Source organism: Strix uralensis, chromosome 3 (genome assembly GCF_047716275.1).
Source record: "Strix uralensis isolate ZFMK-TIS-50842 chromosome 3, bStrUra1, whole genome shotgun sequence".
NCBI lineage: Eukaryota > Metazoa > Chordata > Aves > Strigiformes > Strigidae > Strix > Strix uralensis.
Genome location: NC_133974.1, coordinates 58,440,447 through 58,467,359, shown reverse-complemented (window position 1 = coordinate 58,467,359; position 26,913 = coordinate 58,440,447). Strand labels below are relative to the sequence as shown.

Sequence of the window (26,913 nt, the reverse complement as noted above, 5' to 3'; positions counted from 1 at the left end):
GGTCAGGGTAACAGTCTTCTTGCCCAGCATTATGTCCCTGACAGAGGTCGATAGCAAATGCTTCAGAAAAGGGTGTAAGTGAAGGACAAGCAGGTGGTGATAGCTTTGCCATCCCGGTTCCAGGAATTACCATTTTAAGGATTTCCTGAATAGCGGTTGCAACTGGACGATTATGTTTAGTAGCCCTTGATGGATATTGCCAGTAGCTATTAATCGAAAAGGGGAGCCTCTTTTGTCATTTCATGACTCATTAGTTGCTTTGAAAGCTCTTAGTGAGAACCTTGTGTAAGGCTTTTTAGAAATCCAGGTACACTGCAGAAGCCGAATCACCCTTATTCATATGCTCACTAACTTTTTGAAAGAATTCTATTAGGTTTGTGAAGCATGCCTTCCGGGAGGGTAAGCTGTGCAGGTGCCCTTCCAGCCTTTGGAAAAATCAGCATCACATTTGTTGCCCTCTGTCTTCTGGGACAACTGCCAGAGCCAGTTAAATCACAGCTTAAAGCACAGTTAAATCCAGCAATTTAATATTTTGTTTAAAATAGCTGGTGAACAGCATCTGATCCCACCAATGTTATTAATTTATTCGAAATTAGCCATAGTGCCCGAAATATCAGTCCTAACAGCAAAATGATCCCTCGCTGTTGCTTTCTTATTGCTGCAACAGGTAAGAGCTTTTATGGAGCAAATGCTAAAATCCTACAGCTTTACTCCTCATGGTTACATTTTAAGAAGATTTGAACCTCTGTATTGCCACTCCTAAGTGGCAAACTTTTTGCTTAATCGAAACTCATAATTGAGGGAAATACATCCTCACTGCCTTTGAAAATGAAAGGAAGGTCATTAATAACATAGACCAGTATCAGCTGATGTGTATCAGCATAGTTCCAATAACACCCCTGCAGATATAAATGAATAAATGAACAAATAAATAAATGAATAATCTTATCTCAAAATATATCAACTTCCTGTAACAGTTTTGGTTTTTGTATGTTTGTATGTATGTATTTTAAGGGTTATTTAAAAAACTTATTTCAAAAATCAACTGGCTCCAGATACTGCTATCCAGAAGAGACTGAGCAAATACGGTCTAGACCACTATCTTTTTCTAATCTGAGTCTTAACTATGAGGTACAAAACTCTAAGGCCATTTAGAATTAAACTGTCTAATTTAAAACTTGCCTATTAATTCTGAGATAAAGGTATCTACATTTCTTGGTCTATTTTTAGATGAGACAGTACTTGTCTGTATTTGTCAAAAGAGATGCAATTAACAAAAATGTGCTGCCTGCTATATATGTAAAAATCATCATCTTTTTAGTTAATGTTGGGGTACATACAGCTCCACCAAATTCAGTGGAGAGAGGTGATGCTGTGACAGTAAAGGTTCTGGCCCAGAGGCAGATTTCACGTAGAACTTAAAAGGCATTTATAAAAATTCAGGAAAATTTTTTGGCTCCAAATTAGCCATTACTAATAAAAAGAAATAAGTAAAAACCAAATGGCTGTGTATCTACAGTATTGAAATGAAGAGTGAAATGCCAACAAATTCATTGGAAGTGCTGGTACAGCATAAAGATCCATGGCAGTTCATTTCAAGTAATGTAGTAATACATACAGGTACATATGTGTACCCGTTCGTGTACACATATATGTACACCAGTGTGCAACAGGCAGATACGTAATTACACACATATGTATTTATCTATCTACACACATCGACATGAAAAATGAGAAATATTCTCTGTGTGTGGATAACATACACACTTATACACACTTATGTGTGGATGGTGATAGCATGGCTTTCAGTTCTGTACTAGTTTTTGTTAAATCTGCTCAGACTAAAGCCAAGGAAACCAGGCTTGCCTGAAAAAGGAAAAAAAAATCCAGTGCAGAGAGGCAGGTTACCATTTAACACTGAACATGCATGAAAGATGCACAGGGGCAGCTTTTGCAGCATTTTCTCTCTCTGCTCTTGTTATGCTGTTGATTAGTGTTTATTCCTGGGCAGGGCAACAAGGCAGCAGAGCAGTCACAGCAGCCAGCGTGCACCCAGGGAACCCTGAGCACAAGCCTCCCTCCAAACCTGTGCTGAAAGGTGCCTGCGGCAAAGCCACTGCGACCAGGTCTCTGGTCAGTGCGGCTGGAGGCTGGAGGCAGCCTAATGCAATGCAGTTACGTGTCCTCAGGTCCTCTCCGGCACCTGGGTGAGTCCTCCAATGCACAAGACAGGATGATTTTGAAAAACACAGGTGGACCCAGGTCTTCTAAAATCTCACTAGCTAATGAAAAATAAGGGAGGGGAAAAAAAAAATCATTCCTTGATGAATTCCACAGGTTTCTTTAGACTTATCCCCAGGATGAATAATACAAACACAAAGCTTCTCATGGTTGGACCACTAGGCGAGATGGGAATAGACTGAAAGTTGTCAGTAGTGGGTTTTAAAGGCATCCATCACACACTGGTACAACTAGCAGCAGTCTTCAAAATGCCAATTATTTAGAAATACTGAACCATACTACACTGTACAAATTGAAGGGGTTTGATTTTAATTACAAAAATTTCTGTCTTTTCCTATTTAGAACATAGAGCGTTATGTAGTGATGTGGAACTGTCTTGTTGATTTAGCCTTGGAGAACATTTTTGCTAAGCAAACAATAACAGTAACAGAGGTAGAAATTAGTTTTCCTCTCTCACTTGCAGTGACTGTGATGGGGCTTAATAGGAACGTTAACAACAATCTTGATCCAATCTGCATTTAATCTTCTGTTGCCATGAATGGAGTGACAGCAATTTGCACAACCTGATGATTTCTTGTTCTTTGCTTCATGGCAGTAGCTGTATAAAACAGTTTCAGATTATTCACTCTTTTCTAAAGAAGGATTAAATCCATACATATTTACAAAAATTATGTATGTTGTCAATCAATTTCTACCCAGTAATTTTTTCGAGATGACAAAATATAATTTTATAAACATACATAATAATGCTTTACCATTTAAATCCATTGCATCATTTGATTTTGAGCTACATAAATGGGTATTGTTAGAACAAAAAAAAACCTTGTAAGAGGGAGATAAAGAGAAACATTTATTCTGTAGTCCTATCTATTTATTTGAATCAGTATTAGATTTACATCTAGGTCAGTCCTAAGTATGGCCTCTGAATTCCATTTAATTTCAGGTATCTCTATTACGAGTCTTTGCACAGTCCATCAGAAACAAGAATTTTATTCTTTTATGCTCCACTTCTCTCTCACAACAGAGACTTAACTCTGGATATCATAATCTGTTATCACAGACATTATTTCAATATTACTTTTCATTTAGAGGATCAAGGGGGAAAAAAAGGATTTTTGTAGATTTCACTCAAATATGGCTTAAAGTGAGTGAAATGGAGAGTTGTATTGTGTACACAGATTTATTTCAGAAAATACATCCCTGTAGACTATTTTTCTGTTAACATTGTTGAGATAAAAAACACATCTTCAAATTGCCGATTTCCATTTAAACGCCACCAGGGACATTTCTATTCTTTAAGTTGCACTGCCCTCTGGGGGAGATGATCTTCAGATATATTTTCATATCCACATGGAGAGAACAAAAGCCTTCCTTGGTTTTCTCCTTCAGATTTGAAGGCTGAACATTTTGCTTCCTGCAAATTTTATGCTGACACCTGGTATGATTTTGTCACTGTAGCACAAAGATGAGACAGGCCCCATTACAGCCGCCTTTTATGTGCTCTTTTATTCCCTTATACATGTTCTCTTTTTTGTGTGTGTGCTTGGAAATCTTGTCTGGGAAGGCCTGGGGGTGCTTTTATATTTTTCTGAGATTTGTGGATGTAAGGTACTCTATCCATGGTGAAAGGTCTGATGCTGCTGTACTGTACAGCTGAGTGCTTCACAAAGCAGTGCCCTAGGTCCCGCAGAAACATGCTCATGGCTTCTGCACAGCTGGAGGTGGACAGAAAACACGTCAGACTTAACACTTTTCACAAAATGTTTTAACTTCTGCTTATGCAGTGCACATTCCTAACACAATACATAGGCACTGCCTAACTATATGGAGAACTGCTGGGCTTTTGGTATACATGCTACACGCATGGTCACCGTACATATACCTGGTGTTTCCTGCAAGCCGTAGGGTTTATTCTGTGTACACCAGGCAGTATAGTATTTGCATTGTGCTCCCAGACTCCTACTTGCTTGCTCCTTCAAACAACAAATGCAATGAATAGTAACTCAATTACTGAGGGCAGGAATTCATGGCAAGAAGTGCAGCACCCCTCAGCATGAGGCAGGCAGGCAACTTGTCCACCTCCTGTCCAGAGCGATTTTCAGGATTCTCCCTCTCATATTGTTTACCAGTGTGTTGAACCACTAACAGAAGACTATGGATTTGGAAAAGCCTTGCCTAAAGCATAAGCCTGTTTAGTGCATCTTGTTCTGTCTAGCTCACCCTTCCTCTCAGTGGTCTGAGGACATGAACTTGAGACAAAATGGTCACCAGGGCTTTCCTGCTGCCGGTGAAGGTGTGTGTAGCTGTTTGGGATCCGCCACAATGCAGCTCTGGGCTCTCTGCAGATCTGCTGTTCAGTGAAAGAGCTGAGGGAAGTTGCATGTGCAGACCATGGAACTGACAGGTTCCAGTCTGGAAAAAGCCTTGTTTTCCAATATGCATCTGGCAAAAAGGCAGTTTTTAGCAAGAAGCTCCCTAACACAAAGGAGAAAAACCCCAAAAATTATTTCAGGTATTTAAGTCCTGTTGTTTTTTAAAACAAATTCAGAGAACTACTCAAGTAATGGACAAGTATGATTTTCATATCCATACAAACTCAGGAGGCTCACAAGGAAGCAGGAGATCACATTGGTGAAGCCATCTGAGAGATAACTGTGTATGAAGGATTTCACCTCCCTTCAAACTGAATAAAACTGAAGCACTGCAATGAAAATAAAGAAAGGACTCGAACCTAGCAATTCTGCAAGAGGCTTTTCCAGTGGCAAGTGGACTGACAGCAAATAGTTAAAAGAAACTCTAGTACAAAGGAAAGTGTTTACCTTCGTGGCTGAAGGTAAGCAAAGTCCTAAGCATTTCCATAGCAGCATATGAACAGTCAAAATAGACCTTCAATTTCCCAAAGAACAATTTTGAGAAACTGCTGGTTTCTACACAACTGACATTTCACAATATGATTTAAAGCTGTCAGGCAAGCTGTATGACTTGAAAGTGAAATAAAACTCCAGAAGATAAATTCCTGTAGCAGATAGTTTCTCTCTTACAATTTCTTAGAAAAGACGTGTGATGAAGGAGGAGGAGGAGGGCTTGGTTGAGTGAAGCGTGCGTAATGCTTCAGTATCTTTCCACAGTAGATGCTCCAAATAAGACAGCAGAGAGAATGAAAGTATCAGAGAACAATGATGTGATTTCACACTTTGAAAGAAAAGAGATCAGGTTGATCTGGACAGAAATTGCGTGCCTTGGCTATCAGAGGTTTTTGTAAGGAAAAAGAGTGCACTGTGAAGATTGCAGGAATCAGGGATTTTGCAAGGAAGCAGAAAAAATTAGTAACTAATGAAAACTCATCTTTGGAAAAGATTAAGGGCTTCACAAAGGAGAGGGAATGGACTCCTGTTTTGGGAGATTATGAATTCATCACACGACACAAGCCACTGTGAGCTGATGTTGAGCCTGCAGGACCTATCGTGGTGGTGCTATGTAGATGAACACAGCACACTTTACAGGCTCAAATTAATGCACAAACAAAAGCAATCATTAATAATTACTCTTGTGGATCTACTGGCAGAACTAAAGGGACTCCACCACTTTTCCCCATCCCCTGCCCTCCCGTTGCCCTTCTGAGGAGATGTGGGACACAGATACCAAATCCTTGTTCACCACCAACCCCAGCCTCCCACCCCAAGGGATAGGGAGCAGGAGAGAGCTGCATTCGCTGCCTTCCTCTCTCCATGCCTTTTCTCCCCCTTGCTGCAGCTGCAAATCCACTCCCAATACCCCACGTAATGTGGGGGAAGGTCCCCTTACACTAGAGTGAGTCTTGGGGGGGAAGATGGCTCAGGCTCAGACCCCACACTAAGATCAGAGCTCATCCGCACCTTGACTGTTGCCTCAGTGCAAGACCGAGAGGTGCTTGTCGGCAATAGACCAAGGAGAGCCTGGTGGCCGCTGGGGAGTAGAATATTTAGCCAAAGAGCAAATGCAACCTAACCAGCAGTCGATCCCATCTCCCACCCTCAAGTACCTTCACTTTAGCAACATTTTGACTTTTACAGAGACTTTCCAAAGCTTTCTTAGCCTTCTGGTAAGGACACGCATATCGCGTTTTATTTCAGTTCAGCATTCAGTGTCTACCAATTCTGTGTACTTACCTTTCAAACTAATAGCTATAACCACTTTGTTAATTATTTCCATTCCTTTTTATCACTGAACAATTGCAGCCTTAAACCTTCAGCCTGAAAAGTTCCTTCTTAGCTTTTTCTTTTCATGTTTGATTTTGAAGCTAGGACTATCTTTAAAATCAATTATAAATGATAGATTTAGCAATTCATAGATAAGTCTAACCTGAGCAGTAGCTCAGTATTGTAGTACCATAATAACCGCATGTTAGTAAGATGATAAACTTGTGAGAGTCAAAAATGTTTAATTTGTAAAATGAAGTTACATATTGTTTACTCCCTGTGAAATGTTCTGCCTCATACTACTAAATATTTTATTTAAATATTCAATTAAGCCAGAAATTAATCTGGCTTCAGCAATCAAAGATAACAAGAAATGTTTCTATAAGTATGTCAATAGCAAAAGAAAGACCAGGGAGAGCCTCCATCCCCTGCTGGACACAGGAGTAAACATGGTAACAAGTGATGAGGAAAAGGCTGAGGTGCTTAATGCCTTCTTTGCCTCAGTCTTTAATAACAAGACTAGTTGTATTGAGGGAATCCAGCCTCCTCAGCCAGAAGACAGAGACTGGGAGAACGACCCCCCCGCAATCCAGGAGAGAGTCAGTGACCTACTGCATCACATAACACACACAAGTCTATGGGACCGGATGGGATACACCCAAGAGCGCTGAAGGAGCTGGCTGGGGTGCTCGCCAAGCCGCTTTCCATCATTTACCAGCAGTCCTGGCTGACCGGGGAGGTCCTGACAGATTGGAAATTGGCCAATGTGATGCTCATATATAAGAAGGGTCGGAAGGATGATCCAGGAAATTACAGGCCTGTCAGCTTGACTTCGGTGCTCGGGAAGCTGATGGAGCAGCTCATCCAGAGTACCATCATACAGCTCATGTGGGACAACCAGATGATCAGGCCCAGTCAGCATGGGTTTATGAAAGGCAGGTCCTGCTTGACAAACCTGATCTCCTTCTACGACAGGGTGACCTGCTTATTGGATGAGGGAAAGGCTGTGGATGTTGTCTACCTTGACTTTAGCAAGGCCTTTGACACCGTTTCCCACAGCATTCTCCTGGCAAATCTGGCTGCTCGAGGCTTAAATGATCGCACGCTTTGCTGGGTAAAAAACTGGCTGGATGGCCGGGCCCAAAGAGTTGTGGTGAATGGAGTTAAATCCAGTTGGTGGCCGGTCAAGAGTGGTGTCCCCCAGGGCTCGGTTTTGGGGCCACTCCTGTTTAACATCTTTATTGATGATCTAGATGAGGGGATCGAGTGCACCCTCAGTAAGTTTGCAGATGACACCAAGTTGCGTGGGAGTGTTGACCTGCTCGAGGGTAGGGAGGCTCTGCAGAGGGATCTGGACAAGCTAGAGTGATGGACTAAGGCCAACTGCATGAGTTTCAATAAGGCCAAATGCCGGGTGCTGCACTTGGGCCACAACAACCCCCAGCAGCGCTACAGGCTTGGGGAGGAGTGGCTGGAGAGCTGCCAGTCAGAGAGGGACCTGGGGGTGTTGATTGACAGCCGGCTGAACATGAGCCAGCAGTGTGCCCAGGTGGCCAAGAAGGCCAATGGCATCCTGGCCTGTATCAGAAATAGCGTCGCCAGCAGGGACAGGAAAGTGATCTTACCCCTGTACTCGGCACTGGTGAGGCCGCACCTCGATTAGTGTGTTCGGTTTTGGGCCCCTCACTACAAAAAGGACATTGAATTACTCGAGCGTGTCCAGAGAAGGGCAACGAAGCTGGTGAAGGGTCTGGAGCACAGGTCTTACGAGGAGCGGCTGAGGGAACTGGGGTTGTTTAGTCTGGAGAAGGGGAGGCTGAGGGGAGACCTCATCACCCTCTACAACTACCTGAAAGGAGGTTGCAGAGAGCTGGGGATGAGCCTCTTTAACCAAGTAATGAGTGATAAGACAAGAGGGAATGGCCTCAAGTTGCGCCAGGGAAGGTTTAGACTGGATATTAGGAAGCATTTCTTTACAGAACGGGTGGTTAGGCGTTGGAATGGGCTGCCCAGGGAGGTGGTGGAGTCCCCATCCCTGGAGGTGTTTAAGAATAGGGTTGACATAGAGCTGAGGGATATGGTGTAGTTGGAAACTGCCAATGCTAGGTTAATGGTTGGACTAGATGATCTTCAAGGTCCTTTCCAACCTAGATGATTCTGTGAAATTCTGTGATTCTGTAATTTTTTACTCTTCTCAAGAACTTACTTTTGGATATTAAAACCTATTTGACAAATGAAATGTTTGTATTTTTTAGCTGAAGCAGTGTCCTCAGTATTATGATGTCTCTATTATTAAAATATAGATTGTTTCTTGATTGTCCAATTATTTTATAAATATTTTTGAGGAGCATTTTTTCATCTTGGACTGTTCTCTTTTTCAGCCTATGTTCATCTTCTACATAGCACCACCACAACACCTAGAAGGTCCTACAGGCCCAACGCTATTAGTACTTTTAAGAAATGCAGTCCCTAATTAATCTGATGTAAACTTTATATGGTTTTATACGGCTTTTATGGGATTAAGCCTACCTGTTAGTATTGCTCAGGTGAGGGAAACTACAGCCGCTCAGCTCCAGCCTGTTAGCTGGTTTTGGGAGGTGTTGGGAAACAGCACAGCGGGCACTGGCAGCTCTTGCGGGGAAGCTGCCCCCTCGCTCCAGGCAACACCTTTCCGGCACTCCCGCTTTAGGTACGTGTGGGAAGGCCACAGAGCAGCACAGGCCAACTCTTAACCACTTTATACCCTTTTAACACACCAGGGGAGGTGACCGACACGCAGTGGCGGCGCAGGCCGCCACAGCCGGGCGGCCTTTCCAGGGGGCGCCGAAGGCCGCGCTGGGGGCTGTGACCAGCCGGGCGGCCGCCGGCCCAGGCCAGCCGCCGGCGGCAGCGGTGCGCGGGGGCAGCGGGCCCCGCCCTGCCGCAGCCGGGCCGCTCCGAGCACACTAGCCCCTTTTCCGGTCACAAGCTCTGGGACGAGGAGTTTAAACCTAAACGTAAGCCTAAACCCGAGTCTGCGCGGAGGTGGGGGCTGGCAGCGGGATGCCCGCCGAGCCGCCCCGGCCCCGCCGCCGCCCCGCCCGCCTTCCTCTCCCCGGAAGTGACGCTGGCGGCTGCCGTCAGAGCAGCCGGAAGCGCCGTCGGGAGCAGTAAACAAGCCTCTCGAGAGCCCGCGGCCGCCGCGCTTCCATCTTGGAGGAGCCGGGGCCTGACCCGGAGCCCGCCGCGGACCATGGGCGGCGTCCTGGGCCTCTGCTCTCTGGCTAGCTGGGTAAGGCGGGCGGGGACGAGCGGTGCGGCGGTTCCCTGCCCCTCACTGCCCGTCGCAGGCCCGGAGCCGGCGGTGGTGCTGCCCCACCTCCTCCCCCAACCCCCCCCCCCTCCCCCCGGGCCTCGTCCGTCGCCTCCCCGGGCCTTTGTCTCCCAGGAGCGGAGGCGGCTGTGGCGCTGCCTTCTCGCCTCAGGCGCTGGGAGGCTGCGGGCCCGCTCCCACCCAGGCTCTCTCCACCCCGAGCGGCCACCGCCCCCGCTCCTCCGGGGTAGGGCTCACTCCCCGGCAGGCTGGCGGAGGCGGGCCCTGGGGCGGGTCCCCGTGGGGGTCCCCCCCGCTCGGGCTTTGCCGGGTGTCCCCGGGGATCGGCCGAAGCCCGTTCGCTGGGGCTGTAGGGAGCTTCTTACTTATTCGGGCAGGCCGGCCCGTCGCGCTGCTGGTTGCTGCTTAGCCCGCGTTACTGTGCGGGAAGTGTTGTTATGTGCGCTGAAACTTCCCCTCCCCAAATCTGTAAAGGAGTCAAAATCTAATTAAATGCTTTGAAATTCAGCCTTTTTTTTTAAAAAAAAATCGCCTGTTTTCCTGATCCTAGTAATTGTATTTAATTCCTCCTTCTTACGGCTTTGTCTGGAGCAGCTCCACCCTTTGTAGCACCTTTGTCTTACCGAGCCATCGTTTTCTCACGGCACAGTAGTCTGTGGTGATGTGTCACCACCATGCTGAGCGTTGTCAGGTGATTTTTCTTAATGGGAAACAGTAGTTTAAGATGGTTTTAAAACTGTTGGCACTATGCAGAAAAGCAGGGAAGTTGGTAGAGACCCTACATGGCAGCTCTCAGTTGAGGCACTGCTGTCTTATCCTTAAGTGATGGTGTCTTTCCAAGTCTAGTCCCTATGCAAATAGACACAATGGGGTGGATTGTGAATCGTTAGACGTCAGACTTAAAAAGGTCAGTGGGATTGTGAAAACCTGAATTTTCCATACCAAAAATATTGTACCATACTTGGACAAATGAAATTGCGTGTATTTAAACTGTTCATATACACAACTTAGTGGTCTAACAAAACCTCATATTGATTCAAGCGCCTATTTTTTGTGCTATCAAAATACACGGACTTTGGTTCCCCTAGTGCAGAGTGATATTTAATTAGAGAGATGATACTTAACTCCTTAATATTCTGTACAAATTCTGTGAAATGATCTCAGAATTGGTAAATATATATGAGCTAAGATTCCAGGCTGATATGCATGTAAATAAGCAACTAGAACACTGATAATATCCTGTTAATGAAGTAGTGTTAGTATTCATTTTGCTTTAATTAACATTTTTAAACACTACTTAATGGATTAGCCAGTTAGGCTTTAATTACTAGCTGAATATAGTTAACGTTAACACTTTAAATTATTGTCAAATACTGAGTGACAGTATAACTATACGTTCTAATTCAAATACTTAATATATACTACGTTTCCAAGTGCATAAACAGCCTTTCTGATATCTTGCTGGTGTTTGTAGTGCATGAAGAATCCTCTTGGTTTTGAATGTTTGTTTCTGCACAGAGAAATGAGCATGTAATCTTGATTAAGTCAGATTTATTGTGGGTAACTGACCCCCATTCCTTCCTTTAAAGTGCCCAAACAAATAAGTTTGGGTTGTTTTTGTTTTGGTTTCTATACTCCCCGCCCCCAGTGGTTTTAAAGTGTTGTTTTTCTTTCCACATTTTAAAACTGCAGCTAATCAGCATTTAAAGCCTATATAATAGCTCTTATAGGAGAAATCTGCCTGTGCTGGTCTCTAAGGATATGTCAGTATAAACGCCCTTTGTGGCTCTGAAAGAGAAACAAACTGAGGCTGAAGTAGCAGGGGAACCAGATGTAGTGGAGTTTGTGCTAGTTCAGACTGTGCCACGGCCTGGAACACTACTCCTCTTTTGTCTGGGAAGACTCTGCTGCCGGCATTGCTTCAGCTGTAGCTTCTCTGGAAGGCCGTGTGTTGTGCCATGCAGAGCTCCTCGGGGTAACTGACCCCAGCATCTGGCCTCAGACCTTTATTCTGGATTTTTTGTGTGGTGTCACTGCCGGTTGTAGCTCTGTCCTACTGTGTGCTGATCAGGCAGTGTTTCAGTTTAGGGTTTTTAAGAGCAAAGATGAGCCTGTTGGGCATGGGGGGGAAGGCCTTAAGAGCACTGTCATCTCACCAAAAGTCTTCTGATTCTGATGACCCAGATTGGTCAGGCAGTGCCATTTTCACTCTGCTGGGTCTTGCCTGTATTGCATTGTTCTCTGAAATAGCTCAGCTGCTGTTTAGCTCACTTTATGAAGGCAAAGATCTTGATTGAATCAGTTCCTTTTAAGTGTATGAGTATGATGTAGCTAAAACCTGACTAGGCCCAGCGGGGGACTTAGTGTTTTTGCGAATACTTAATTCAGTATATAATCATTCAGTTACTACCCCAGTAAGAAGATTATGTTTGATATTAAAAACTTGTTCTGTGTGCATCAGGGACAGTAAAATTTGACTTTCAGTGGTTTTGTGGGGTTTTATCTCTCCTGAAATATTCCTGTTGTTATGTGTTCCTCCTGCAATTTCCACTGCCGTAGAGAATGAAGTGACTAGTTCAGCAGGCATGAGTTAACTCGTCTGCCCAGCTGGCTGCTCCCAGAATAGGTGTGTGGGTTATCTTTTCTTACTTTGCCTCAGGGAACACCACTGAGCTGCTTATTTTTTTTCAAAAATGTATAGGGATACAAGTTGGTTGGTAGGTACAAAAGATACTGGATAGCAATAGATTTATGTAGTTGTGACTTAGTAACTGTTGTCTAAGCTTCCTTACAAAAACAAGCTCAAAACTAATTGCAGAGTAACTCTTTGTCTGCATCTATGACTAAGCTGAGTTTCACCTGGGGAGTTAAGCTTTGATCTATGTGGTAGTATCTTACTGTTCATACTGTAGTATTTTTTGTAGGAGGCATGCTCTGAATTTAGGAAGAAAGTGACACAAACTGTCCTTGTCTCTCCTGCTGATAAACTCAGTTTCATGAGCTCAATGTTCTTTCCTTTCCTTTCTGTTCTTTTTGAAGTCTGTTACTTGTTAAAGGGCTTTTGCCAATAGTATAATGTGTATTTAGTAGAATGGCATATATTTTATTGTGTGTTGCCAAAAGAAAGAGAGGCTTGGACTGTAATGTGATTCCTTGTGAAAGTGTCCAACTTGTACCAATAGTATCAATTATCAATAGGGGTGTCTTGTTCAGAGGTGTGCGTGATCAGAGCTTGTAAGCATGAGCTGTTGGGGGCGAAATGCTTTAGAAGTTGGTATTGGAGCTCAGGCACTTAAGTGAGGGCTGTTGCCTTGTTTGGGACACACTGTTTCCCAGTGAGGACAGCCATCTTTATTTCAGCCACTGTAAGCCTCCCATTGCTCTAGAAACAGGCGTTACTCTGTGTTCCCCTTGATGCACTCAGGAGGAAGCTACTTGAGTTATTTATGTATTTAACAAACAACACTGGGATTCACCAGAGAAGTGAGTTCTGATGCAAGGACCGTCTGGTATAAATTTTCTGCAGCAGATGAGCCTAGGCTTACATTCTACTCTGCCAAACTCAACCTTTTATTCAACAGTATCTTTAAAATATATTAATGCAGACAGAATTAGTTCAAGAAAGTAATTTTTTTAACAGAGAATAGAAATGTTCTTCAGTAGAAAGGCTATTTGTGTGTGTAGGAAATAGTGTAATACATTAGTACTATAAAATCCTGGTGCATCCTAAGCCAGTATTTGCCATATATTTCCTGCTTACTAAGCATAGATACCCCTAATGTAGTTTCTTGCAGTCATAAAACAGCCTTAGAGGATCATCTGGTCCAATCTTTTGTGGGAAAGGGAGCCTAGATGAGGTGATCCAGCACCCTGTCCAGTCACATCTTGAAAACCTCCAGTGATGGGGGCTCCCCCATGTCCTTGGGGAGGTTGTTGCGGTAACTAATTGTTCTCACTATAAAAAATGCCTTTATTATATCGAGATGAAACCTCTTCTGGAATCAACACTTTCATACTCTGTGTGCTATAATGATACTGAGTGGAGGAGGAAGTAAAACAGGGCAATATAATATCTTTTACATACTGAAATAGTTATAATGAGAATCTACCTAGTTTCACTTTTAGCAAGACAAGTTTAATAGTGAAGTTTGCTAATCTACAGGTGATCCTGTAGCATAGTGGAGTGAAAATGCTTGGATCCTCTGTCTTTGGAAAGGAACACAAGTACAAACAGAATACAAGGAAGTTATTTGAAAGACCCAGTTTGTGGGTTCAGTGTGTGGGTCTGGTTGAACCTGTAAGAACAGTAATCTGAGCCTTTTCCTGAGGGCTTCTCTGGAGGCTGCCTGTTGTGGCAGTCTGTCTACTCTTCCCTGCAAGCCCTGGGGCCTTCCCGGTGTCAGGCTGCTGGCGTTTTTGTTTGTCATATGACTAAACTTTTAGGAACTCTTTCTGACACATGCCAGTCTTACTGGGTGATTGACATTCACTGGTCATGTGGCCGTGTCGCTAGTCATGATCTCGTGTGACTGGGTGTCTTTGATGTGGTGATTAACACCTGTGGCTTTTGTCACATGGCAGAGGTGTCCCTGTGTGTGTGCTGGGGAGAAGGTGAGTTTTACCCTGTTCAGTATCTGTCAGAGGTTGCATTGTCTGTTGTAGCTCAGATAGGGCAGCGCTCGCTCAGTAACTTTGCCTTAGCTGGAAAATTCGTGGCCTCCAAAATTTAGCTGTTACCTGCTCACAAGGATTTTCCATGTCTTCTAGGCAAAATAATTTATTTGTAAATTAAAAACAAACAAAAAACAACCCCAAAACATTTTGATTGTGCCTTTCCTCTTTTGGCTTACGTTTACTTGTGAAACCTTGCCCTTTGGCTTCCTGAATTGTCACTCAGCAAGTGGCAGAAAATTGCAAAGGGGGATGAAGTATGTTTCCCGCTCCTCCCGCCTCCCCCCGGTGAAATAGCACTATCTGCTCCCTTTCCTTCTTCCCACGACTTTCTGTTTAAGAACTGAATACAGGTAAATTTTGTCCTCTATTTTTTTCACTCGTATCGTTACAGCTGTACAGCATTCCTGTCCACTTTTGCTGTTGATATTTGGTAGCAACGATAATACGTGTGGTGTGTGTTTGCTTTGTTCTTGTGGTTTCTAGCTTTTACATCAGGTAAGTTAACTTTGTCAGCTAACAGAATTAGGCAATATGCGAGTAGCTGCTAAATATGCATTTTACCTATTGTTTGTGTTCCAGTACCACTCATGACCCCAGTGAGGATTGTGGCCCAACTCTGCCAGATGCTAAAAGTGTACCTTGATGGCAGTTGTGCTCAAATTTTTTTCCTGTGGTACATTACATTTGTTTAATCTCTGCAGCTGTGGAAGGAAGGAGGTAGTTGTTAACTAAAAGCAATCCTTGCATCTCAGCTGAAATTAAATATAATTCAAGAGAACAAATGAGCCCGAATCCAGTCTTTATTTCCTCTGAATGGATAAATGATTACTTTTGACAGAGCACTAATTTCGCTGTACGGTGGCGAATTAGGAAGCGCTGCCAAGACTCTTCGGGGGCTCTGTAATGTGTTGCAGCGACTCAGTCTGCCCTCGTGTTGGGATGCATAGGATGAGTCATGTTCCATCATAACTTCTGATGATCTGTGCAATGGGATTAAATACTGAAATCTAGCAATGCAAAACTTCTTAAAGAGTTTATATTCTGTCTCTCTGTCAGATACCGTGCTTATGTGGAAGTGCCCCGTGCCTGCTTTGCCGATGCTGCCCCAGTGGAAACAACTCCACCATAACTCGGCTGATTTATGCATTCTTTTTACTTCTTGGCGTGAGTGTTGCCTGTGTGATGTTAATACCAGGCATGGAAGAGCAGCTGAAGAAGGTCAGGTTACTTCTTTGCTTAAGTGTTTGGTAGAAGTGTCACAGATAATTGTAAATGACATCTTGAAAGCATGGGTTATATTTGGAAATAAGTAATCCTGCTGCCGCCTGTGCTTCACAGTCATCATTAATTTGATTGTAGATAAAATAAAGAATTTGTGGGATAGTCACTGCATAGATGAAAAGCACTAATTAGAAATAAAGTTGCACCTCTTTAATAGCTCAGAGCAGAAAAAAATATCTCGTATCAAACAAGAAAATGTAATTTATGTATGTGGAGTTTTAAATTACATATTTTGGAGATGTTTGTATTTGTGGCATTTGATTTTGATTGCTGTTAATAAAAGAAAAAATGATCTAGGATGTCTTCTAGTTTCATTGTGCTGTACTAGTCAAAATTCTATTTTAAAGTCTGCAAAAGCATAACAAAAATATTTTTCACTAATGATAGCATATTTTTCACTAAGGAAATTAGGAAGTGCTTATAGGATTTTACAGTTTATTAGTTCATAATATGAAGATATGATAGCTCATGTAAAAATTACAGAGTGATAATTTGAGTTATGGGGGAGGGCTTATAGGTTCACTGAACTCAGATTGCACGTGCTTTGGTTCTGTTAATCATTTTGCTGTCTTCAATTTTTTCCTAGTAGGTAGTAAGTTCTGTTAGGCATGCTTTTGATTTTTCTTCTCCCCAAATGATCTGTAAATGTTTATTTCAGTGTGGTGTAGTAACCACATTAGAGCTTCAGTGAGAGCCACGTTAGTCACCTAGGAAAGAAAATTACAGTCTTCTGCAGTGTGGTTTGATTTCAGAAAGATGTTGCTCATGTCTGGTAATGACTGGAAAGGATATTCTCAGCTGTTTCATACGGGAGTTACAGATACTTCTAGTTTATGGTGATGTTACTTTTTGGGGGGAGGCTGTTTCTGTTTTAGAGAGATGTGAAGAGGCTGCCTTCTCTTAGCTGTGTCATGAACCTGATAGTAACTGTCAAGTCAAATTTACCAAATCACAGATCTTTTATTTATCTCCTGATTCAGATCAACATGTGAAAACTGTGTATCTTTGAGAAGTTCTGAAATGGCTAATACCCACCCCCCCACCCCACCCCCCCCCGTTAATAAGATTTGTTTTTATTTAAAATTTGCAGGATTTTTTTCCTTGAACGTGTTTAATATTCTGGTTGGACTATAACTGACAATACGGCCCTTCAGTATCCTATTGGCTAGCAGTGTTAATAGTTGCATAATATTACAATATTAATGAATTGTATATTAATTAATTGCGATTAGGTATTTACTCACAGAAAGCCTTTTACAGATCACTGAAGTATCTTGTTTTTATCACAGATCCCTGGATTTTGTGATGGAGGGATGGGAACAACTATTCCTGGTGTGCATGGCCATGTGAATTGTGATGTACTAGTTGGTTACAAAGCTGTGTACCGAGTGTGCTTTGGTATGGCCATGTTCTTCCTTCTCTTCTCCTTACTGATGATCAAAGTGAAGAGCAGCAACGACCCAAGAGCAGCAGTGCACAATGGGTAAGATACAGAAATGAGGGCGGTGTGTGCATATGAGATACAGCTACTGTGAAAATAAAGCCTGTGGCTGAGCATGCTGGTCACATTTACTGTTCCACAAAGAATTTCATAGTAGCTAGAGGAGTGTTGTTGCAGTAGAGGGCATTCAAAGTTATTAGAGTTCTTAGACATGGCAGATTAATTTTTGTAAGAGGAAAAGATACACATGACTGTCACTTCTCAGAGCCTGAACTATGACAATGGATAATCTGTCCGGAGGTTTCCCAAGATTAGAGATTCTGCTTTTGTCCAGAGATGACAATATTCAGACATGAATAATGGTACTAAGTTTCATTCCACTGAGATTTATTTCAACAGATGGAAAGATTAAAAAGCTTCATCTGTCCTCTAGGAATTACAGTCCTCTTAACTTTGATGTTTGTAAGGGCTTGCTCTTTTCTGAACAGTTTTATTTTAAAGATTATAACAGTTATATATATCGCTATATAAATATATAACATACCTCTTTCCTCTGTGCTACCTTTTCTTCAGTCTCCCCTCTGCATAAAGAAGAGCAAGTTATGCATTTAGTTTCTGAGCTTCCCAGTAAATTTTTCCTTTGTATTTCTGCCATTTGAGAATTCTAACTATAATGATAATGGTGGAATTTCAGCTTGCGAGTTGACAGAAGTGGTAGCTTTCATCCAGACTCAGCCTATGTGTAATGTAGCTTCTTGAACCAAGGAGATGTAAATATTTGTAATAGGGCATGGCACTAAAAAGCATAAAACCATTTATGGTGCCTAGTCTTGGTGGTCACAGTGATTGCTTAGACTACTACTTTTTCAAGATGATTATACTTAGCAGAAGCTATGAACAGCTGAGCCATAAAATTAAAGAAATTTTATATTCAGTATAATAAGGTTAAGCATTTCTAGCGCAAAATGAGAAACAGTTTCAAATTATTTCTGTAGGGGAAAAGAAGATAATTAAGACTGAACAGAATATTGCTTTGTTTACTTATTTTGTTTTGGTCTAAAGAAAAAGAGGCCTGGTAAATGAGCAGTAGCTCATTTCAGCCTTTCTCTCCGCCCTGCTTTGTTCAGGAGAGCGTATTGTTACAAGCAAGAAGAAAATGGTTCAGATACTGTAAAAACCAAAGTGTTGATATAGGATGTAAAATACACCTTTTACATGATGTGTAATCCTTTTACCTAAAAGTGCTTCTTAAGTGTTTGGGATCTTCTTGATACCCTTATCTGGGGTTGTGCTCCCCCGTACAAATTTTGGTTTTATTTATGCAGCCCATAGCAGTTTACTCTTCTTAACCAATCTACTGTCAGCACTAGGATAGAAGGAAAAATGATACTCGTTAACTGTTACTGGTAAAACATTTAATAATGTTACTTCCAACACTTCTGTAATAATTTGTTGCTTCAGTAGTATGCATTACAGGTAGCTTTATGAAAACCATGGTTCTGATTTTTGAAATTGTATGTGTCTTCAGTAATACTTTGATATGTAATCTTTCTGTCAGTGATCTGAAATATTCAGACTATTAGATTTTCCCATGTATGTGTACTACCTTTCTTTCATACTTGCATGCAAGCCCATTAATGTGATCCAGTGCCAATGTTAACCTTCTTTGCTTTTGTGACAGCAGTCAGAATGGTTTCTTGCCTCAGGTTGATGATGATGATGATAAAAAAATCAGTTATAATGTATTGACAGGATTGTTGGTGGCTTGCACAGAATGCATAGCAACTGTAGGTGTTACTTCAGACAAGTATTGTTTTTGGCTGTCACATGTTGGATGGATACAGTGTTAAGATCCCTTAAAGTCTGGAATTAGAGATGAAATTTATACAAACGTGAACCTGTTCTTATTTCTGTAATTGAGAATGACATTGATTTAAAATAAAATTTGACATGTGGATTCAAAAACTAGTTTTAGTGGGGTATGTATTACACCATAAATGTTATAAGTTAATTCAGCTTTCAAACTGGGTTTCTTCACTTCTCTATGTCCCAGTGAATTAGTCCATTTTTCTAATATTCTTCACTTCTGTCATCTCACATAGTTCCTCTCCACACAATTGGAATTTATTCTTCTGGTCACCATCACTTGATTGTAACAGCCAGAAGGAGAGATTAAACTTGTGCAAAATACGGGAAGAAATGGAAAGGGATAGAAAGCTTGAAAACTGTGCAAGTGTTTGACATCACGGGGGTGTGATACATGTCTCTGTGCTATATTCAGTTTTGAAGTACATATAGATGGTACTGTGCCTATATTTGGAGCTGCCTGTCACTGTGATTGGAAAAAATAGTCTTCACCTTCTTACAGTTTGTTGGCCTAACTTTTTGAAGTTTGCTATGCAGGGTATATTTGTACACAGTCTCTATTTGGGGTGAGTTTGGTAAATCTTTGGTGGAAGATATTTTCTTGTCTGCTTTTTTGTTTGTGCATGAGTTCATACCTTTTACTGGAAAAAAAAAATCCATTGCTATTGCAGTGGAACAGGGACTTAGAATTTGATTGTGTCCTTTCTGTGAAGGATAAATCCTTTACTTTTATAGTTGTGATAAATCCTCATCACATGTTAGGCCTAAAGAGTCTGAAGTTAGGTGGGAAGAATCCAGGCTTTTGTACATCGCTCTTGTAGGAAATAAATCGAGACTGGTAGGGAACTCCAGCATAATGTTTTCTGTCACTGTAGGCACCAACCAGATCTCCTACCTTTTTGGTTTTGATATTAAAAACAGGTAGGGATTTTTTTAACCCATTTTTCAGATATGCAGGCAGTTCAGTAATCTCACTAGTAAAAACCTTCTTAAAAAAAAACCAAAGCAAAACTCACAATTACATTCCACCTTGGCTTCATTTGTAATACGTGAGTGAGGTATCTCTAGGAAATGTGTAAACTCCATGTCAGTCTAGCACAGTTTAAGCATGATTTTCTGGAGAAAAAGTCTTGAGCAGATAAAATAAGATTTTTATCCTACTTCAAAAGAAGTGCATTAAGAATGAGTGAATTAAAAAACAACTCTTAAGAATGTGCATTTTGTATACTTACAAGTTTTTGTGAATTAGATCAGACTTCAGCAGTTGCCTGACTTTTTGGTTTTTTTTTTATTCCCTTTAGATTCTGGTTCTTTAAATTTGCAACAGCACTTGCAATTAGTGTTGGAGCTTTCTTCATACCAGAGGGACCATTTACAACTGGTAAGGGAATATTGTCTTCCACTGTATCATGGTGCAATCCTAACTGGTTTTAAAACGAAACTAAGTGCATGCTGGTGTTTTATAGCTTTAATTGTAGCTGTGTAATTATAGCACTTTCCTGTGTTAGGAACATTAAGACAGGGTGGTAAATTATCTACGGTTCTGAACTGGTTTTGTTTTATTTCTCTTTTAGTGTGGTTTTATGTAGGTATGGCTGGGGCGTTCTGCTTCATTCTTATTCAGCTGGTCTTGCTAATTGACTTTGCCCACTCCTGGAATGAATCTTGGGTTGAAAAAATGGAGGAAGGAAACTCGAGATGCTGGTATGCAGGTAAAGGACTGTACTACAATCAACTTGTAAATTTCATTGTGTGTTATGTTAAATAAATTATTCAGAGTAGTGCATTTTACCAGAGTGCAGAAGGGCTGCTTCATGCATAAGTATTGTTTTCTCAGATAGTGTAGTTCAGCTCCATTGTCTGACTGTCCTTTTGATGGCAAGTTAAGTAAGAGAGGGGCAGGGAGAGGGGCAGCAGCCTCTGAGATCTAATCCCTGGGAGCAGGGGTTCAGTTTATAATAGCAGAGAAGTGGCAGTAGTAGGTTTTTGGGTTTGGTTTTTTTTTTTCCAGCCACAGGTTTTGTTACATCTCGGTGCTGATTAAAAATGAACTAGCCTGTTACTGCTTTATGTGAGCATAAGCATCTCAAATGCTTTTTCTTTCTGTCATTCTTAGAATGTATATGCTGAGTGAAAGACTTCGATAGTGAAGGAGAGTACAAGTAATCTCACTGGAGAAATAATATGTTAATATTCATGAAGCATTTCAGATGTAATAGATTAGCTGTTTCAGAAGACAGCACAGCTTGTCTGTGTAATGGTCACTTCACTCTAATGTTTTTAATAAGATGGAATTTGGAAATAAGACTTTGTTTTTTTTCTATTGGAGAAGTAGCTCTTCAGTTTCTTTTTTAAGCTTTTAGCCAAAGTGTATGTGGTATACCTGTATTCCTTCATACTTGCTGCTCTTGGTTGCTGTTAGAGCACTGGAGAATCAAGTATGACTTCAGGCTTCCCCTTTATTGTGTTCTTTCTTTTCAACACCTCAGAGTATTGAGAAGAACTTATTTACTTTACATTTCAGTGCCCAGAGCTGCTCTCCAATTGTCATTGTATACCATATCCAAAACCTGATAATCATGCAATATTATTTGTTTTAATAGTCTTCATTATTAACCAGTTTAACTCTGTTTTTGTCTTTTCACAGCTCTGCTGTCAGCTACAGCTGTCAATTATCTGCTGTCTCTAGTAGCTATTGTCTTGTTTTATGTTTATTACACTCATCCAGAAGGTTGTTCTGAAAACAAGACATTCATCAGTGTTAACATGCTGCTGTGTATTGGTGCTTCTGTAATGTCAATTCTGCCAAAGATTCAGGTATAGTTTTGATTGTTACCTTCTAGGGGGTTTATTGTGTTACCAGTCCCGGAAACCTATAATATAATCGTGCCTGAGACTTTTGTTTGCCTAACTTTGCTGTGTCATGACTACTTTGTATAGGAATCTCAGCCAAGATCTGGTTTGCTGCAGTCTTCTGTCATCACAATTTATACAATGTATTTGACTTGGTCAGCTATGACCAATGAACCAGGTAAGTGTAGTAACCCTGTGTGGCTTTTTGGGTAACCAGTTCAGCAGTAACTTGTATCTTCACCTTTTTGCAAGGCAATGTTAGAATGGGGTACTATAATGCATGCCAGTTAGAGGCAGGACTCACTCGTTCGTGTTCTCTTCCCCCCACCCCAACTTTCTGTAATAATACTGAAGAAATAGTTCTTCCAAAGATAATGTGTTTTTCACTTGCTCTTATGTTTATCGTATGGAGGAATTTCTACCTATTATTTACAGGACTGTAGTATTCTAAAGCTTAGATATTGCAGATTACCATCACTCTTCCAAGGTGTCTGGAAGGTTCATCTCCCTACCAGGTTTAACGTTTCTTACCTGGTGACTGAGATGCTACTGAATGTATTTTTCTGAACTGAGGATTTAAAAAAAAAATAAACTTAATTTATTTAATTTAAAAATTTATCAATTTGTGTCTGAAAACAGCTGATCATCTATAAAACAAACAAACAAAATTCAGAAATTCTGCTGATCAAAAGAAACAGCCAAATATTGATTTTTGGTGTTTTTAATTGGGTCTCTGGCCCTTTTATCTTAATTATGGACAATCTTCTGTGCTTCTGTGTAACAGCACACATGAGTCATATCTAATTCCTGCAGTAATTATGGGGAAATAAGATTGTCTGCTACTTACGGCTGTTTCATCTGTTATCTGTGGATGCTGGGGGTTGGGAAGTGTTGTTAATATGAAACCGAGTTTGTAGCATTCTTTTCCAACTCTGAGATGACTCTGGTTACCCCATCTATAGAGTATATGTTTGTCAAACTTCTAGTGGTAGAATTCCTAAAGCTTAATATGCAAAGCATTTTTATGTTGTTGCATCTAATTATATGAGATGGAACAGTAAGGCTGTTGATGCATATCTTAAGTTTAAAATCCTTTTATCTGCTTAAAGAGACAGATTTTTAGGCGACATACTGTCATTTGCCTGCTTTAGAGAGGCTCAGTAGGCTAAAATTAGATTCAGAGCTTTTTTACTTCAAGGCAGTCACAGTCACAAAGTTCCTTTCTATTACCATGCATTCAGTGTGGATATGTAGTATTAAATATTTGTTCTGTTCTTGTTTTATGTAAGTTCTACTGTAATTTCCCCCACAGATAGGCGCTGTAACCCAAGTTTGCTGAGCATCATTGGTTACAACAGCACCACCATTCCAACCCAAGGTCAGGTAGTTCAGTGGTGGGATGCACAAGGAATTGTAGGACTGGTTTTGTTTTTGCTGTGTGTTCTCTATTCAAGGTAAGATTCCTTTAAAAAAAATTCCTGTTAACTTGTATTATTTCTAATTGTCAGATACTGAATTGTGTTTATTTGGGTAACTGTGCTGTGTGCTTTCCTGTCAAATACAGCATCCGAACATCCAACAACAGCCAAGTTAACAAGCTGATGCTGACCAGTGATGAATCAACACTGATAGAGGATGGAATGCCCAGGAGCGACGGCTCCCTTGATGATGGAGATGATGTTCACCGAGCCATAGATAACGAGAGGGATGGAGTTACTTACAGTTACTCCTTCTTTCATTTTATGCTTTTCCTGGCATCGCTGTATATCATGATGACGCTTACCAACTGGTACAGGTATTTATGTTTGATAACTTACTGCACTCATAATGAACATCCAAGATGCTATCTTTTGCTGGACAAGGAGGCATAAGTTGTATGCTGTGAGGAATGTAGGTCTTGAATGGGACTTCTCAAGGGAAGTATATTGTTTGAGCTACATTAAATGAATTGTATTTGTAAATTGGAGTAGCCAACCTTGTTCACATGTGCCTATCATATTTTCTAAGATAATTCTAAGGTAATTCTCATGATTCATTGCTGAAATACGTCCTGCTGAAGTGAACAGGATAGAGTCTTAAATTCTATAACAACTAAATATAAGGGGAGATGGGACATGTTACATCAGCAGGCTGAGGGAGGTGATCCTTCCCATCTACTCAGCACTGGTGATGCCACACCTGGAGTGCTGGGTCCAGTCCTGGGCTCCCCAGTGTGAGAGGCATGGATATACTGGAGAGAGTTCAGCAAAGGGCACAGAGCTGGTGAAGGGACTGGAGCATCTGTTATATGAGGAGAGGCTTAGAGAGCTGGGACTGCTCAGCCTGGGGAAGAGAAGGCTCAGGGAGATCTCATCAATGTATATAAATAAATACCTGAAGGGAGGGTGTGAAGAGGACAGAGCTGGGCTATTTTCAGGGGTGCCCAGTGACAAGACCAGAGGCAATGGGCACACACTGAAATACAGGGTGTTCCCCCTGAACATCAAGAAACACATTTGGATTGAAAGGGCAATCACATGCTGACACAGGTTGCCCGGGGAGGTTGTGGAGTCTCCATCCTTGGAGATACTCAGAAGACATCTGGGCATAGTCCTGGTTAGCTGGCTCTAGGTGTGTCTGCTTGGGCAGGGGGGTTGGACCAGGTGACCTTCAGAGGTCCCTTCCAACCTCAGCCACTCTGATGGCATCTGGTGGAAAGAAATCAGGTTGTCTCCTCCCTGAAAAAACCCTCACAATAAAATAGTCCTCATATATGTGAATTTTTATTATGTTAATGGCTTGAGCAGATGTTCTTCAGAATTTGAAAATGTAAATTATGGTCTCTAATAATTTGTTAAAGGACAACTTGTATCAAAACAGCAACCTTCAAAAGTAACTCTTAATAGATAGTACTGCTGTAGATGTGATTTGTGGCCCAGCTTGGGTCAATGTGACATCAAGATTATTGGTTCTTCTAGGTGTTGTCTTTTGGCAAGGTAAAACGCATTATTTGTATCTAGAAATGCTGTCCGTTCCCTGCCTTTCCACAGATTTGCTTAAAGATGCCTCATAATTATTTCTGCTTCTTGACAGCTTCTCTTACTAAATATTTTTTGGGCTACTGTTGCTCTCCACCTTCCTGTGACACCAGCTTACAAATGGTGTTCTTGTACAGATTGGTGTGAACAGCCTGGAAGAAGGGTAGAAGTGTCCTTCGAGGTGTGGAGCTGCAGTGAAAATGATCTACTGTGAAAACAGTGCTGACGAGTGGCTTACTACACAAGTATGTCATAATGAAACAAAAATAGCAAATTATCTTTTTTCTTTCTTTCACAGTCCGGATTCTTCTTATGAGACAATGACCAGCAAATGGCCGTCTGTCTGGGTGAAGATATCTTCCAGCTGGATTGGCATCGTGCTGTACGTGTGGACTCTGGTTGCTCCGCTGGTTCTTACAAACCGTGACTTTGACTAAGCTGTGCTGCTCTCTAGGGAGATTGTGCTAGCTTCACCGCGTCTTTGAAACAAACAGTATTCCCGATAATAGTGCAGTTGTAAATACGTGTGTGTGCACGCGTGTGTGCGTGTGCTATCCATGTAGTATCCCCCGCTTTCTTCTGCATGATCACCTTGAATCATGTCTTTTGTCATTTCACTAAATGACGTCTTCTAGCTGAGCTCAGTGACAATTACTATAATGATGGTTTTCATAGGATTACTCCTAGATTGAGTGCTTCGGGAGCATTAGATGTAAGATCAAGACCTTTTGGAAGCAGGTTTTTTTTCCCCTCAATTGCATTAAATAGCTGTAGGAAAAGAAGTGCAAGTGTTAATTAGGGTAACAAAACAGTGTTAGACCAGGCTTTGCAAGTGAAGGAGGAGCTGCCTTTGATCCCTGTTGCCTTGATTCCAAAGTAAGTCTTGAGTAAGCATTGTTAAGACTCAAAACTCTGCATGTTGGAGTTTACAGGACATCTTGCAGCATTTTGGCGCTAACGGGCTGACCTTTTCATGTACGGAGGGCAGCAGCACCCTCAGCCCAGATGTTAAATGGGGAAACTTCCACCTGAAGCTGCAGAGGAGCCGATGTCCTCCTGGGTGCTGTTGGGTTGACGTTGCAGACAGGAGGACAGACACCCTGGGGAAAAACATCCTGGTATCAGATGCTCCAAAGCATGTTTTTTAAGGCACTTGTTTACAATGTGCATCTATGTATTATTCTTTTTTTTTAAAAGTAGTTTAAATGAGATAGCTGTGCTGTAATTTATTGCTGGTTTGTATTTCTTGGCTAAGCTACAATCACAGAGTGTGTGAGGAGCCAAGTGGTGAAAACTGTGTAAGCCCTTTAGAGGAATTTTTTGAGTATTGTCGTTAAAAAAGAAGTGGAGGAAAAGGAGCACTGAAAGTACAGTAACTGAAGGAGGCTTGCATTAACTGAGGCTTCAACAAAAGTGTTTCTTAATATATTTGGGGCTCTAAATTTTGAAATCTTTTAATGTATTAAGTATTTTGCTTGTTGTCCAGTGCCAGAGAAGGACTTGAGCCTAAAAAGTCTAAATCTAGGCATGAGGCAAGACATTAATCTGTTTGATTAAAATACTGTATAGTTCCTGTGCAGTTAGGAAATCTTAAATGCTTTTGTGCTTGCTGCTTTGTCAGGGCAGTGTGTAAGCTGCAGTATTTGTATGTTACTTGCTACAATTTGAGACTAGAGCAGCCTGACTGGGAGTGACCCTTGAGCCTTCAGCAGATGTCATGCTGACCTGTCACCGTGGTGTTTATACTGTTACTTACTCTTGCTGATTGTTCTCTAAGCTTTTATTTTATTTCTGCACCTAAAGACTGACATTTACTGCAGAAGTCTGACACGTCAAACTTGAGATGGTAAGGGAAAGATTAGTAAAGGCTTGTAATAATTTGGAATATGTTGTTACCTTATTAATAAATAAATTTGGATGAAAATGTCCAGTGACTTTTGATGTCTTGTACTGCTGCCACATGGGGCTAGTGTGGGGTTTCATGTTGTCTCCTCTTCTGCTCCTGGGATGCTTTACAGCACTTGTCAGCTTCTGAGAAGTGACAGCTGC

At 41.6% G+C, this 26,913-nt stretch overlaps 1 protein-coding gene across 1 annotated transcript; it reads left to right on the top strand.

The window, feature by feature from the left end:
• Window positions 1-9,513: 9,513 nt before the first annotated feature.
• SERINC1 (serine incorporator 1) lies at window positions 9,514-26,792 on the top strand. Its single transcript, XM_074862400.1, has 10 exons — window positions 9,514-9,690; window positions 15,463-15,624; window positions 16,977-17,170; window positions 20,296-20,375; window positions 20,569-20,706; window positions 21,642-21,811; window positions 21,935-22,025; window positions 23,160-23,301; window positions 23,412-23,642; window positions 25,163-26,792. The coding sequence occupies exons 1-10, from the start codon at window positions 9,652-9,654 to the stop codon at window positions 25,299-25,301; spliced, it is 1,386 nt and encodes a 461-aa protein (XP_074718501.1). The 5' UTR covers window positions 9,514-9,651; the 3' UTR covers window positions 25,302-26,792.
• The last annotated feature ends 121 nt before the right edge of the window (window positions 26,793-26,913 follow it).